The sequence below is a fragment of the Lutra lutra genome, chromosome 11 (assembly GCF_902655055.1).
Source record: "Lutra lutra chromosome 11, mLutLut1.2, whole genome shotgun sequence".
Taxonomy (NCBI): Eukaryota; Metazoa; Chordata; class Mammalia; order Carnivora; family Mustelidae; genus Lutra; species Lutra lutra.
This window is the reverse complement of record NC_062288.1, coordinates 27,465,064-27,481,999: the sequence shown is the minus strand read 5'-3', so window position 1 is coordinate 27,481,999 and position 16,936 is coordinate 27,465,064. Positions and strand designations below refer to the sequence as shown.

General features: G+C 35.6%; 1 protein-coding gene across 5 annotated transcripts in view; it reads left to right on the top strand.

The window, feature by feature from the left end:
* The window catches only part of PCLO (piccolo presynaptic cytomatrix protein), a 414,175-nt gene that overhangs the window by 308,261 nt on the left and 88,978 nt on the right, over positions 1 to 16,936 (top strand). For 4 of the 5 annotated variants that reach the window (XM_047694735.1, XM_047694734.1, XM_047694733.1 and 1 more), the window contains exon 11: positions 16,732 to 16,840. In XM_047694735.1, coding sequence (XP_047550691.1) covers positions 16,732 to 16,840 — 109 coding nt within the window. Of the gene's footprint in view, positions 1 to 645; positions 735 to 16,731; positions 16,841 to 16,936 lie in introns of those variants that run through there. The other variant, XM_047694737.1, reaches the window with a different exon arrangement.

The window sequence follows — 16,936 nt, the reverse complement described above, 5'->3', positions numbered from 1 at the left end:
TATTAATGATTAAATCAAATTGGTTTGGAAGATTAGAAAGCCGTTTAGAGCCAAGATAAGAATATAGTGTTAAGATGTAAATGTAGCTTCAAGACCCTTTTAATGAACCAGTAGGTACATAGAATAGGAGAGCAAAAGTTTACAACCGTTGATGTCCACTGCTTGCTTTTGATTTAGCCAGGGATATAGGGAAAATTAGATTCTCCCATGTCATCATACCTGTGAAGAATGATCTCATCTTTTGTTCATCCATACGTCATTCTGTGAGGAAATATGCCTGTGACATAAATTCTAATTCATGGATATTGTTAAATTCTTAGTTTCTATTGTTTCAGTGTGGGTGATATTGATCCAACTAGCTGGCTCTTTGTAGAGATGATTTGATAGGGTTTCTGGCAAGAAAATGCTGTTGGCTCTATGGTTGACAATCAGTGGTTGGTGTGAGGCTGAGGCTAGCTGTTTTTGGAGTGGCGGTTTTGATGTGAGAAGTTGGGCTCCGGAAATCCTTGTTATGAAGAAGTCTCTGGTAGGAGAGTTAACTCCAGTAGTACTGTTAGAAGACACACTCCTGTGTAACTTAAGGGAGAATGTTCCTAGGCAAGAAAGTCTCTACTTCTGCTTATGCTTTTTTGGCATATGTTACAGATGGCATGGCAGTGATCAAGGTTGGAGATCAAGAAACACACCACACAGATGAGTGAGCTTCCTTGTTCTTGGTCCTGGGGGATTACCAGGTACGGATTGGTCATTAGTATGAGATTTCTCAAAATTCCTACAAGCTGGTGTGTCAGGTACACATGACAAAAGATCACATTTCATGTTAATACAAAGATTTCCTAATAAATATTTAGGAATCTATCTTATGGAAAGAAGAAAAAAAAAAACTTGAGGCAACTGGACTGGTAGGTTATGATGTATTACTTTTAGGAGGCAGTGACAGCTTCCTTACTTTGTCAGGATATTGATGACTAGCGTGTTGCCAGGACAAAGAAATATATTTATCATTTTTTATCCACTTACTTTGAAATTAATCAGAGGAAATGTATGTTTGATTCATAATATTTCTGGTAGAGATATCAAGAAAACTAAAGAATTACCCTGTTTTGTACATTTTTTGGTTAAGTATAATAATCCCTACCATAATTTGCTTGCCTTTATTAACAAGGGTACCATACCTTGAAATGTTTATGTATGTTCAAGTGATACTGATTCTTAAATTTCTGGATTTGTCTCGTCAGTATGCCATAACAGGCTACATTTTAGTGTGTGTGTGTGTGTGTGTGTGTGTGTGAGAGAGAGAGAGAGAGAGAGAGAGAGAGAATTGGAGTGGTTGTTTTGAAAGCAAGAATGCTGAACTATCTTTAATATTCATAATAGCTCTTCATCAGCTGATGTTTTCACATGTCCCACATATTCAGAGAATGTGTTTTAAGTCAGACAGGTCAGAATTTAAATTCAGCTGTTGTACTTAACCGCCTGGATATGTTGTTCAACTTTTAGTACCTTGGTGTTCTCCGTAAGGAAATTGAGATAATAATAGTCGGATTTAGAAATAATGTACCGGAAATATTAAATGCAGTGTTTGGCATCACGTTTTACATAGGTGGCAAGAAAAGCATGTTTACTTTCACTTTGGAGATCTTTGATGATAAAAAGAATATTTGCTACATTAAGATTTGAATCCTTATACCTGCACATGCTTAGATAACTGACCATTGTCAGTCCTGATCTCTGAACTACAGGGACACAGAATATTTCTCATTAACAAAGCACCGAACTTGGGTCAGAAACATGGAGATAAAGCCATTTTCAAGACTTTAGTCAAGTTATGATGTTTCCTCAGTCTCCTTTTATCTCATCTGTACAACTGAGAGGTTTTAAGACCTATCTCACAGGGTTAATGGAATGAAAGGAGCCGATATATTTTATGTGCTTTGTTAACTCTAAGGCACTAGACTAGCTATAGAAGTTACTTTTTTAGGACAGATAAAATTATTTGCGTGGATGACAATAATTCTTACAAAGTTCAGGCTTCCCATGGGGGAACACTGAACCGTTAGAGCTGTCTGCTACAGTGAAATATTATTTCCGTTATCAGGCCTGAATAAGTTAAGAACAAACAAACATGGAATGCCTGAAGTGATTAAGCCATTTCTCATTTTAACTGTAAAACCAAAGTTTTGGCTAATCTTTGAAAAGGCTTCTAAGTTTTTCTTCTTATCACCAGTCTGTTAATCAGTAAACCTCATGTCTGATTAAAATCTCTGGATTAGGTGCCATGAGGATCTGTTCATGTAACTTTCACGGTCTGTTAGTCACTGAAAACACATTTTGTTAGTGAGCAGAGCTGTGGTGTAGGTGTCTGATGTCTGACCCTCAGTGTCTGGACTCATTTTTCTCATCAACTCCTTTTGTATGGGACTTTTGACGAATCACAGAAGCCCACTGGGTCTAGGGCATTAAATGTACAGAATCCTCCTATAGACCTTTCTCTCATGCATGCTTAGGAGACCCTTTACCTGTTGAAGCAATGTCAGGGAGAGAGTGAGCCTTGAGAATAGAAATGGTCCATGGTCAAAGGTTTCGAACGAGAAGGTGAAATGGTAGCATGTGAGCCCTGATGAGCTGAGTGTGTTGGACGAAACGAAAATTCAAGCCCTCGCATTAAGAAGGTGAGAGTGATTACATGCGCTGAAGAAATAAATGAGACCAGAATGGAGAAATTATGACACTGATGAAAGTCAAGTGTCAGGGCTCCTTCTTCATGCAGCAAGCCCCTGACATGGCTCCAGAAAGTTCCGAGGAATTGGTCGTGTTTGTGGCATCTGTTGCTTTTTCACCATTTGTCATTTGTTGTGGCTTTTTTTTGTCCTTTTAACAAATATTCACTTGTATCCCATTTTGTATTCATAACTTTATATTTTTTCCTTAAAACCGCATAAGCCTTAGGCCCTGCAAAACTTGACTTCATCCCTGCATGAGATGTTTCTTAATGGGAAGGACACTGAAGTGTGTACTGTAGAATTATAAGAATGAATTGGGGTGCCATGGTAATATACTGAGGTTAGATGGAGGTAAAACAAAACAAAATGAAACACAACAGGGAGTTTGGCGAGAAGGTTGTTGTAAAGGAGTGGTGGTGCTATTATTAGGAATACCAGAAATAATGAAGAGTATATATGGGTTACAACATGTGTTCAGTAACTACTCTGCACAGGTCTATCCTAGAACGATATGATGCTATTCTGCTATGAAGGTGCCTACAGTCTAGAAAGGCGGTGGTTAAAAAGTACTCACTGTGGAGGTAAGGTTTGATGAGGGTCTAAATGAATAAAAATATAAAATAATTCTGAAGAGCTAGAAGAAAGTTACCCTTAAGGGGAAAAAAAATCATTTTTTAGTGACTTTTTATGAGCACTTTATGTTTTTTTGGTTGTGGTAAGAGGACTATAGAAATTCAGAACGCACTGGTGTATTCCGCGTGCATTAGAAACCAGTACAATAACTAAGTGGAGATTACAGATATGCTCCCTCCCATCCCAAAGAATCCCAGGTAACCTTCGGGTAATTTCTAACAGCAGATTGTAAACTTCTCAGGGCAAGGAACTGTCCAGGAACTGAAACAGATCTTTCCAGCTTTCATTTATTTCATTGTTAACTTTTATAGTTACGACATTCTGCTGTGCTCCAGCTAGAGCAATGAGTGTTGAAACAGAAAGAATGTTCTGCGGAAATGCAGGTTTTTAGGTTTTCATGCCAGCATTCAATGATTTCAGATTGAAGGCTTTTCATATGTATAGTAAATTACACTGATCATTGGAAGAAAATAAGATTTCCTTCTTAAGCTCCTTTTGTTTTCTTTTACTCTTTAGTCTTTCCTAGATCCTCCTCATCATCCTTCATGGTGCTTGAGTCTGCTGAGGTCTATGAGTGGATCCGTTTACTTCTATCATTTTTTTAGTACATGCTGTCTAGAGTGATCTCTCTTGACCCCGTGGGGACATAAATGAAGAAAGCATGGACTGTACCTTTTAGCAGGCGAGACAGAAAATAGCAAAAATATTTATAAGTAGCCTATATTTAATGGTGGTGTGTGCTAAGGAGATGAATCCAGCAAGGAGCAGAGCTACGCCTGTAGGGGGTGGGCTTGCAGCTGTAGAGGGGTGTTCCTGGAGGGCCTCACCCAGAAGGCCGGAACGGAGTAAAGTTCCCAGGGAGAGGAAAGACGGAGCCAGAAGGTATCAGTATTCCAGCAAACAAATGAAAAGGGCAGAGGCCCAGAGCAAGATCATGCCTGATGTGCGGGAGGAAAACGGAGACAGCAAGGAGCCCAGCGTGGTGGGAGCTAACGAGCATGTGAGAGAGGGCAGCGGAGGTTCCGGTCCAAGCAGTCAAAGAGATGGAATCTTGTGGGCCATTGTCAGGACTTCAGCTTCTGCTCATGTGGGATGAGAAGCCCCTGGGCTGACACATAGGAATACTCCTCTCTTTCTCTCTTCAAGTAAATAAGTAATTTTTTTAAGGGGGGTATGGGGGAGCTGGGGGTTTGCCTGAGCACAGGTTGAGCATCTGACTCTTGGTTTCAGCTCCGGTCATGATCTCAAGGTTGTGAGATGGAGCCCCTTGTTGGGTCAAGGCTCAGCAAGGAGTCTGTGGAGATTCTTTCTTTCCCCCTTCCCCTGCCCCTCCCTCTGCGTGTGCATGCACGCTCTCTTTCTCTCCAAAGAAATAAACCTTTTTTTAAAAACTTAAATAGGAATAGTCTGAGTGCTGTAAATAGGATAGTTTGAAGGAGTGAAGGGTAGCAAGACAGCAGTTAGGAAACTAAAGAAATAACCCAGGTATGTGATGTGGCTCTTCAGACCAAGGTGGGAATAGGGACATAATGATAAAGTGTTATATTACATTGTGTATATATTTGTGTACACACACAGCCAATACAACGTGTGTTAAATTTCAGCTGAGTGAAAATGACCTCAGAGTGTTTACTCATTTGTTCCTACACATAGTATTCAGAATTAGTAAGCCAAAAGCCCCTCCCCCATATTTTGAAATCATAAATCCCTATATATACTATAACAGTCCTACAGAGTGAAACACGGAAGAGACTGACCCGAACTGCCAGAAGTGGGAGGGCCATAGGGCAAGAAAGGTGTAGGCCCTCTCCAAACTGCACAATGTTATTAAAGTGATAATTTGATTATTGTAAACATTGCCTCTTATGTCTTATGTTATCAAATGAGTTGAGTCCGAGTTCATGGTGATCTACTAGGCCTGTGGCAGACATACACCAACCTTTCTGGTCTCATTTCTCTCTTCAACCCATGTAATCACTCTCCCTTCTTAATGCTAGGGCTTGAATTTTCATTTTATACTTAGAGCAGAGGAGGTGGTCCATCCTCATTCCCATTTCTCAGCTTCCTACCCACTAGCCCCCCAGAGTTCTCAAATCCTGGAGCCAGAGTTTTGTTTACCTTCCGTGATGCTCCTACTCCTCCCCAGGAGAAAGCATTTTGGGAGTCATAAACTGATTGACCTTAGTGACCCAGAATCTAGTCCTCTCTCTGACACCCATTAAATATCTGTCTACTCGATATGGTAAGTTTTATTATAATCAAATGCATTCACTTATTTTGTTTTTGCACTTAATTCTAAAATATTAGCTATAAAAAGTCAAGATTTTAGAATTGGGTTCTGTGTATCTTAAACAGAAAAAAACCCCTTAGAATGCCAATTTTCCTGAACTTAGATGAGTAATCGGGAGGGCTGGCTTTTGGAACTACCACTAAATGTAATTTCTAAAGCTGAGGTTTTACATCTGTAAAAGTAGGGTAAGTTACACTTATCTCACTGATTTTACTGGAATGCTATGAAGATAAAATGAGAAAAAGTAGGGAAAATGATTTTGTAAAAAAATAAATAAAGTCCCTTATTGTTTCTATTAACATAAGTGAAATGGTCTGATTTTGTTTCTTTTAATCAAAAGGACTTCTTATAATTAGCCAGTATATGTATGAACATCCTTCATAATTCATAGTATATATTGCTGTTAGTTTTTATAGTTGTGATCATGTATGCTTATGAATTGGGAGAAATAATTTCTCTTTATGTTTTGAGAGCCGGAGGGAAAATAGTGGAGTTTTGTTTTACATCAGTGGGTAGATATTAATGTTAAACTGTTGTCTTCTGAAGCGCCTGGGTGGCTCAGTCCATTAAGCCTCGGACATTTGGTTTCGGCTGGGTCATGATCCCGGCAAGATCCAGTCCTGCTGGGCTCTGTGCTCTGAGCTCATTTAAGAATAAGCTCAGGATTCTCTCTCCTCCTCTTCCCCTCCTTCTCCCTCCCTCCTCCCCCTCTATGAACCTCCCCTCCCACCCTCCCTCCCCCTTAAATGCTCATGCTAGCGCCCACTCTTTCAGATAAATAAAATCTTTTTTTTAAATGTTATTTTCTTAGGCAATTCTTGTTTGTTAATGGAAAAATCAGTTATTGTAATACGTTTCACATTATTATATGGATAGAAATTTCATTTTACATGTTAAAGGTGATTTAGAACTTTTGGAATGAAATTCTGCCGTCACATGGTATTTATTATTTATTGAACATCTCTCATGCCAATGTAAATTATTTGCTAATTCTTCTTTGATATGTGAGAAATAAAAATATTGACAATTCTTATGAAGTAATAATTCACTTTATTTCTTTAAGATTCTCTCAGGATGATAAAATGGTTATTGATTTTTTTATTGTTTTAAATGTCTTCCTTATTCTATTTATATCCTTTAGTGCCTCAAATGGTGAAAGAATTTATACATTAAAAGTTCACCATTTTACTTTTGATTATACCATTCATAATAATGATATAGTATCTTTGGCTCAAAAATAAGCAAAATATTGTAATATTGTAATGTGTTATAATATTTCTAGTGATGAGTACTTAGGTCAGGATAAAAACTCCCTACTTCTATGTCAAAAGAAAAATTCTGTTTTCTTATGTAGACTAAGTATATTTGCATTTACCTTTTGCTTTTAAATTTTGTTTGGGAGATTTCTTTTTAGAATTTTCCTTTTCTGAAATACCATTTTCTTTTTATCTGATTTTGCACATGATTTAAAGTTACAGTTCAGTAATCAAAGTTTTGTGCATTCTGTCAACTAATGTTTGAACTGGACCTTATATTGTCCTTATGTACGTTAATTCTCAGTGGAGAGGATGATGATGGTGATGATATTGCCACTGATCCAAATAACTCCTATATTTATTAGAAAACTCCTTTTCCTAGAATAAAGTGACAATATGTTGGGTTGAAATCTGTTGTCTGAGTAGTGGGATACATTTAAATAACATTAAAAAAAATAGTACAGAATATATGAATATTAAAAAAGTTAAGAACATAATTAAAGTTAAAATCCTTAGTGGTTCAGTAGAGATACTTAAAGCAGAGGAGGCCACAGTTAAGGCAAGCATTTCTCATGGACAGTTGCATCCTGTAGACTTGCTTCCTATGTCCATTCAATTAACTATGTATCTATATATTCATGAGTGCCTTTAGGATTAGTGGGTGACACTCTACTTAATGGTATTGATCTGGTAATACCATTGAATTACAAAGTTACATGAAAACATCCACTTTGTTCTAACAAAATGAATTGGGAAATTAAAAGTTTATAAATTTATGAACTCCAGTCTACTTCAGATGAGATGTTAACATCACATATGTATCATTGGATAGCTCCATATATTATATGATTTTCCTGGAATTATTAACATTTTACCAATCTACCCATATCCTTTTTCTTGTCTTATTCAGCTACATCCTATTTTAATCTGTTTCAAATAATATATCTAATTCAAAAAACCATAAACTGTGGCCTAGAGTGATGTTAGCATCTATATCAATCTTTCCAGGAAATATTAGACTGTAGAATTAGATTATTTTAGAGTTTATAGTGATTAGATTATCATAGAGTTTATGATCTATATATAGTATTAGATTATTATAGAGTTTATAGTGATTAGAAACATTAGAAACACAGTCCTGTCATGACAATCTTCTTCAAGTTGAACCACAAATCACAGCTAATTATATACCCCTTTTTACCTTGACTCTATTTAAAAAGCATGAATTTGCAATTTTCATATCTTGTCTCATATAGGATTTTCTTTCCTTTTTAAAGGCTGAACAGTATTCTACTGTATGTATAAAGCATGTTTCATTTATCATTTATCTATCAATGGACATTTAGGTTATTTCAATGTTTTGACTATTGTGTATATAACTATAATGAGCATGGTCTTGCTACTATCTCTTTGAGATCCTGATTTCAATTATTTTGGATAAATACCCAGAAATGGGATTGCTAGATCAATTGGTAAATGTGTTTTTAATGTTTAGAAAACATCATACTGTTTTTCATAATGGCTGCATCATTTTGTATTCCAACCAAGTACAAGATTCTGATTTTTCTTCTCTTTACCAACACTTACTGTCTTATTGTTGTTTTTTTTAAATTGCATAATGGCCATTCTAACAAGTGTGATTTTTATTTGAATCTCCTTGATAATTAGTGACATTGGGTAATCCTTTCTACATTATTTTCCCTTATAACAGCGTTCAGCATAATTTCCCATCAGTGTGCATGTGCAAGTGTGCTATTTGCTTATTTTCTGGGAGTGGAATGGAGATAAGAGATGAGAAAGTCAATTTTTTTCATTCCTAATTGACATTGTTTATCCACCAAAAATTGTGCAACCCACAAAAACTATCTGATTGTTCAACTATCTTTTCATTTTTTGCATGTCCAAGTCTTCAAATAAAATTGTCGTATAGAGAGTTACCTGGGTGACTCAGTCGTTTAAGCATCTGCCTTCAGTTCAGATCATGAGAGCAGGTTCTGGGATCAAGTCCCCCCATCAGGGTCCTTGCTAAGCCAGGGAGCCTGCTTCTCCATCTCCCTGCTGCTCCTCCTGCTTGTATGCCTGCATGTGCTCTCTCTCTCTCTCTCTCTCTCTCTGACAAATAAATAAAATCTTAAGAAAAAATAGTTATATAGATAAGAAATACATTTTAATTATCTTTTTATTATAATTAAGATGGAATTATAAAAAATGTATGTGTTCTTTGTGCTAGGTTTTACATATTTGAGCACCATTTCTATGTAGATGCACTATGAGGTAGGTTTAGTTAGCATAAACTGAATGAGATTTTCTATTTGCTGAAACTAGCATTGGCCTGAGCGATAGATGAAGTTCATACTTCTGCACTACCATTAACTAACCGTGTGCTATTGTAAGTCCTGTCACCTCATGTTTCATGTTTCTAATGTATTCTATAAGAAATGAAAACTAGAGCGTCTGCAAGGATCTTGCTTGCTTTGTAACATGAGTCTATAAAATAGTTGTGACCTGCTTTTACAACACATTTTATTTATGTAATTCTTTTTCAGTGACTTTTTTATTGTTGACCATTAATACTGCAAACATGTGTGAATCTATGTTCTTTGTAATTTTGTTTTTTGTGATTAGAACTAAACCTATTTTAGATCTGTGAGTATAGAAGTCATTGACTCTAAATATTTCAGTGTATTCAACCTAGAAAAAAATAGTGGGCCTGCCCAGACTATTCAACTGCTGTCTTTGATAATTCTTGGAATTTTTTTTCCTATTTGCAATGTTGTGAGAATTTTTTTTTATTTTGCAGTTATTTATATTTATATATAATTTATATATGCACGCCACACTTTGCTTACTTTGCTTGTTTTTATAAAAAGTGTGAATGAAAGAAGAAATATGGGAAGTGAATCACTCCAGACCCCATCCCAAATTAATGACAGTTTTAAATACAGAATTCAACTTCTTTAATTATGAGCTATCGAAAAATTGGGTGCCTGGGTGGCTCATTCAGTTGAGTGTTTGACTCTTGATCTCAGCTCAGGTCTTGATCTCAGGGTCCTGTGTTCAGGTCCCACGTTATATATCTATATAAGCTGTATAACATTACTCAAAGAACTCTTATCGGTGGTATTATCATAGCATATACTTTTCCTTAACAATCTGTTTCATTTATATTGGGCTTGTTTACTCAGTATAAAAATATGCAATAGTTTTAAGCAAAGAAGTAGAAAGTTACCCCAAATCTCATATCTCATATATATATATATATATATATATGCACACACACACACACACACACACACAAATATATATGTTTAATACTACTGAAATTTGGAAGAATGTATATTTATAAAATTTACATTAAATATTCTAAGGAGTTTAATTCTATTATCAATATACTATGAAGTCAGGATATTGTGATCTATCACATTTTTAAAAATGTATAACATAATAGAGTTAAAATTTTAGTATTTTAGGTTAAAAACAGCTTTTAGTTTGGCACTAGCACTGATTCTTTTTTTTTTTTTATTACTTTAGAAAGAGGGAATGGGAGTAGGAGAAAGAGAGGGAGAGAATCTCAAGCAGACTCCACACTGAATGTGGAGCCTGATGCAAGGCTCAATCTCACAACCCTGAGAACATGACCTGAGCTGAAACCAAGAGTTTGTCACTTAACCAACTGGGCCACCCAGGCAAGCCCGGCTTCTAAGTTTAAACCAAATATTGATTCAGACTACAAATTGAGTATTCCAGCCCCTGAGTTAACCAATCCAGACACAAATGTGGCAATGGCCAGAGAAGATAAACTAGATAGGGTATTCCCTGGGGACCCTGGGGCGTCAACACCAGCCCCGAGAACCTGAACAATGACCACAGAGGGCAGTGAGAGGGAAGGTGGCGAATGCAGAAGAGGAAAATTAGATGACATGATCCCTATGCTTAACATCTTAGTATATATGTAAGGTAAATTTGTGGATAAGGAAAAATAATGAAAAACAGTGTATAAATTTCAGAATCCAAACTATTTTTTCACATCTTCATATAAAGCTCCCACTCAAAAATTGCATTTTCATAAATTATAAACAACCAGTTGTTTTTTCATTGTGCCGTAGTCATAGTCTTCTCCCCCTCGTAGAGTCGAAATAAACTAAAAAAGTGATCTAGCAATATCCTCCCCCTTGAGGAAGCCAAGGATGGCAAATTAGCCAGTTTGCTGAAGGTTACAACATCTAGTAAATACCCAAGCTAAATGTGAACACAGTATGATTATGGAGAAGAGAAAGTATCAGCAATCAGCAGTACCTTGGATCTTAAAACACATTTCTGAAAAAGTATTTGTCTTTCTGAAAATAGCGTATATATTCCTTATTAAAAGAAGGGTAGATTTTAATTTTTTAATGTTAAATATCAGACACATTCACATCATTGCATTTGAAAGTATTATTAGACTATTGGTTAAAAAACTAGAATGTAACATTTTATTGTAGCCCTTTTGAAGCAATTCAGACTACATTCTCAATAAAAGGAAATTCAGATTATCTTCCTTTCAGTGTATCTCTGGAATCATTGTCCTTGTTAATGGAAGTTGTTCTGATGGCCTCTTCAAGTTGTGAAATCATTTTTTTTAATTTAATTGTATTTAAATTCAATTAATTAACCTATAGTATACTATTAGTTTCTGGAGTAGAGTTCTGTGATTCATCAATTGTATGTAACACCCAGTGCTTATTACTTCAAGTACCCTGTGAGGTCATTTTAAATTCAACTCATTTAGGTGAACCAGGGAAATGGGGCTCCTGCAAATCCCTAAGGATGGATACCTCTAGAGTGTGGAGAGTGAGGAGGGAAAAAGCAGACAGAGAGAGACTGTTTCAGTGAAAGTCCCTCCAGGTTTATATACGTTATGTACCAAGACTCTAAGTTTTGATAGAACTATGTATTCCAAGAGTAAAAATAAGAGTCAATCATAACGACAGTGACAAAAATGGCAACATTATTATGAGATTAGCTCTTCAAGAAGATACTTTACAACCTTAAGATTTTATGCTTCTAGATGAGTTTTCTCGGGAAAATACATCTGAGTTTTTAATGTCTTGTCATGACTGAGGGAGTCTCCTTTGTCCTGTAAATAGACAGGACACTATTCAAATACTGTTTTTTCCCCTTACTCTCCCCCTTCCTCCATTCTTTTTTCCCTCCCTGATATTCCATTCTTCTGCCATTTTTTTTTCCTTTCCTTCCTTTATGTTAATGTATAAATTGGTTAAAGTTCTAAAATACTAAAAAAAAAAACTGTATAATAGAATAAAATATATCTATGTATTTCTCTTATATTAACATTCCATCACTTGAAAATGAATGAGTAATTAGTATAACTGATGTGGACAATATATTGGACCCCTGAAACTCACTTGCAAGGTTTGTTCACAATTTAGAAACCCAAGACAAATGACCATTTCAGATTCTGAGTTTTTGCTGCTGCTGCTGATTTATAAACGCCTTTTGAAAGCAAATGTCCAGATTTAGGAAATTAATCTATAGTCATGGTTAATAATATCAATGGAGAAAAGTACAACATAAAGTATTATTAATTTATAATATACATTTATTTTTTAAATTAAGTTTGGGTTTTGTTTTGTTCTGTTCTATTACCCCAAAGCCATTAGATTCTCATTCCATAGCATGCCAGCCTCACTGGTTCATGTAGTTTCCCTCGTGTGTGTGTGTGTGTGTGTGTGTGTGTGTGTAGGTGTGTTTGGTTTTCGTGTTTGTTTTTTTGTTCATTTATTAACTCATTCATTTTCTTTCAACTCATTTTCTTTTCCCACTTCCTTCCTCTGTTCATGAGCAACTATTTATAATTTATGTAATTTCTGTTTTTTTTTTGGAAAATACATAATGTACTGGGTACAAGTAACATTTTAATGTACATGAAATGTCCTTATCCTGTAGACAGATCCTATTTCTCACTTGGTTTTAGTTGGAAAATAGTTTTAAGGTGAATCCACCTTTTGGTTAACACCTGGTATGGTCTTTTTCTGCACCCTTGCCAGGTATTTCCATCTGGAACACTTACTATACTCTCATTGTCCCACTTCCCCTGATACTGCCTCCGCCCACAAATAGACACTCAGCAAGATTTCTGAGTCATACGGTATACATGGGTTTACTTTCATGATGTTCTGCTACATTGCCCTCCAGAGGGGTGCACTTATCTGCATTCCCATTAAAATAATTGCATGTTTATAAATTGTAGACAAGTGGTTGTTTTATTTTCCTGTGACATAGTCATAGTATTCTCACATCACAGAGTTGGGTAAATCTGAACATCATCCAGTAAGTTTAATCTCCTTTGAAGTCAGGGTCCCCTGATCCTACATCCCAGTCAACACATGGTATTTTCTGGTTTTTAAACTTTTTGCAATACAATGAGAACTAAGGAGTATGTCATTATTGCTTTAACTTGTACTTTCTAATCATTATTGAGTCTGGGTCTTTTTTTTTTTTTAAGATTTTATTTATTTTTCAGAGAGAGAGAGAGAGCGAGCACAGGCAGACAGAGTGGCAGGCAGAGGCAGAGGGAGAAGCAGGCTCCCCACAGAACAAGGAGCACGATGTGGGACTCGATCCCAGGACGCTGGGATCATGACCTGAGCCGAAGGCAGCTGCTTAACCAACTGAGCCACCCAGGCGTCCCTGAGTCTGGGTCATTTTATATATACTTTGAACACTTTTAAAATTCTTTCTCTCTGGGTCATCTTAGTTTTACTAACTGCCAGGATGTTTCTGCTTTTTTCTAGTAGAGTATCATTTTTTATTAATTTTTTTGACAGCATACAATATTAGACACAAGGTGGTGATCACCACATAAGTGACTAATTGTGTAGTGCCTGCCACTTACTAGGTCCAGAAAAAATAGTTGTGCAATAAAAAAAAAAAGTCATGAGATTTTATATGTGTTTGGACATACCTAAGATTTCAACTGTTAGCACATTAATTTTAATCCATAAGATGTTTGTGATGTAAGGGTAAATAATAAATATAGACAAAGAAATAACACACATGAAATTGTGTATTATAAAGAATAGCATTTACCAGTTTTAGGAGATATAAAGTTAAGGAATCCCAGAAGTTATAAAAACCCATAGTTGAGAATGTTTTATGTTGAGTGATATTTTTTTAATTCAAACATTACCTGACTATTGTCTTTTTTGGTGTTTGATAACATGTTAAGTATAAGATTGTAAGCAACAAATCCTGTCGTCAGTTGTTGCACATTGAATAAAAATTCAGATGGTCTTAGTTTTCCTATTAAAAGCCATTAGTATAGGTACTTTATAGGGATATAATTGAAACATCACCTGTCCACTATCAAAGTTGAACAATTCATTAACATACATGTTGATAGAATTTAAATATAAAAAAATGTAAATGCTGAATAATAGATATAGACATGCATGTGTACACTGTATTCCAGGAATTATTTCTAAAACAAAGTCAGAGTACAGTTATCTTCAGATTGACTCTGCTTCCATTTAATCAATTAAATGATAAAATATTACTTTAGTGAACCTCAATATAGCATGATCATGTTCAACAAATGTTTATGTGCATTTCAAAATAGTTTATAGGATTTTGCAATTAACATTTTTCAAGAATGTTATATTTGAGATCATATCATACTTAATTCTTACAATTATTAGAACCTTCTTATGAATTAATAAGGAGTGATGGGTTATATTCACTTGGTTTCTTTAGTATGGTTCTTGTAGGATTTGTTAGGTATTTGGAGAGGCGGTGGATAGGAAAGGTGTTACTAAAGGACTAGTCGCAAGTCACCACGTTCCCTGTAGTATCTGATACTCACCATTGGAACCAAGTACTGGCAAAATCTTTTGAACCACAGTCCTGCACAAACTCTGGTGGAAAAGTGAATGAGGAGAAAAGAAGCTTGGTCTGTGTATCATGGAACAGAACAGGTGGTGTAGTTTATGGCCTCAGGTGTATTTCTACACAAGATTCTAGTTATTTGTTGTGGGGTTTTTTTTTCAGCAATTTTATTAAAGATTTTAAATAGCTTTCCCTTTGTAATACTAGAAGCATTTTTTAATTTCATTAAATAATTATGTTTTGTAAATTTGCCCCTTTATTTTGAGAGGTGAAAAATAAACAAGTTAATCCAAGAAAAGAAGCATGAAGATTATACAGCTGTTTCTTTTCATAGAATATGCTCTTGCCGAAAAGTGACAATGCAATTATAACACTATAATTTGTTTCAATTCAAAATCACCTGTATATAAATATACTCTTTATGCTGACTTTTTCTTTAAAAAGTGTGTTTTCCAGTGTGCTCTTCCTTTTGTACTGCTGTATTTTTCTTTAGTGATATCATCGTTGTCTCTTATGTAATTTTCTCATTTTATATGTACAACAGCCTGGGATTGTTGAATTAAACCTAAGGCCCATCTGAAGATAAAGTTTTGTTGGAGTAAGTTCTAGAAAAGCCATTTTTGTTTGTGTTATTGTGGATATTTTATGGACTTTTTTTGCCATTTCACTGTAGTAAAAGAATTTACCATACTTGTCTGCAACCAGTAATATGCTTTCCAGTGTATATCAAAATCATTAAAACTTTCAAAATTTCAGTTATGCCATGTTTAGAGTTTTCCACTGAAGCCAATGGTGAGCAGGAGGGAATGTCACATAGGCATCTGTGAAGCTCATTAAAAACCCAGTTGTTCAAGTGTTTCTTTTTGTTTCAATTATAACTCAGTTAGGGCATACATTTATTTTCTTAGGTAAAGCTAGTAGCATTCACAAATATTTGGGCACTATAACTTGAATAGTTTCATCTAATTTCTATCCATTTCACATAGATACATATTAGGACCAGATGATTCATGCCAAATATGTACTCCTAGATTATTTTGACAGCTCATGTGAAATGGAGCAAAGAAACAAAATTTAAAATGTTGAAAAATTGTTGCTACATTTTAGTGAAAATTATCTTTCTAGACAGAGAGGAAACATGAAATGCCCTCTAATTAATGCAGCATAATTGAGGCTATCCAGCACAAAAAAAGAAAAAAAAAAGACTTAGTGTTCTTTGTTGAAACATTATTAAGAATTTCAAAATGGTTACAGTGAACCATTAAACCAAGCATGGGCCTTTCTGAGCACAGGGCCTTGTCCTACCACACAGGCCACACCCCAGCCACTGCCGCTCCCCCCCCCGCCCCGCCATGAAGCTGTCCTCTCTGTAACATGCCTTACTAATTCTACTCAGGGATGCCTTGCATGCAGTGAAGAAAAAGGAAAAAATTCCCCATGGAAATCTGTCTTATCTGAGCAAAGTTGAAGCAATTAACAGTTTCTCAAGGGGACCTTCACAACAAGCTATTAATGACTTTCTTCCCCCTTTCCCATTCCATGATGGAATATGGAAGTTTATACTCTTCTAGATGCTTGTTCCCCATGGGAAAATTATACTGATGCTTGTAATGGTATTTTTTTTCTGACACAAAATTGGCCTAAGTAATATATGTTCAATAATATTTTCTTTATTAAAGCAGTGTAAACAAAATGCATGTGTTTGGTAATACTTAATAGGCTTTCAAAACCAACATTTTGCATGTTGTAATAGACATGTTTGATGAGTTCAGGTGAGTGATGAAAGCAAACTACGTACGGTTGTGGTATTAATGTTCCAGAGAACTTTGAACTGTGTTCTCTGAAATGGTGTGCTGAGTTGGTTTTTAAATGTCTTCTATGCCCTATGGACCCCAACTAGAAATACAACACATGTTTTATTTTATAATTGCATTTGTCTTTTTAGGGATGCAAGTATTGGAGTGGAATGGAATTCCTTTAACTTCTAAAACGTATGAAGAAGTGCAGAGTATCATTAGTCAGCAAAGTGGGGAAGCAGAAATATGTGTAAGACTGTGAGTTTTTCCCCATCTTTTTGTTTCCATTTTTTGGCTATTCATGGCTCTTTTAATTTAAAATTGTTAAGGTGGAACCTTTGCCAGTCAGCAAGA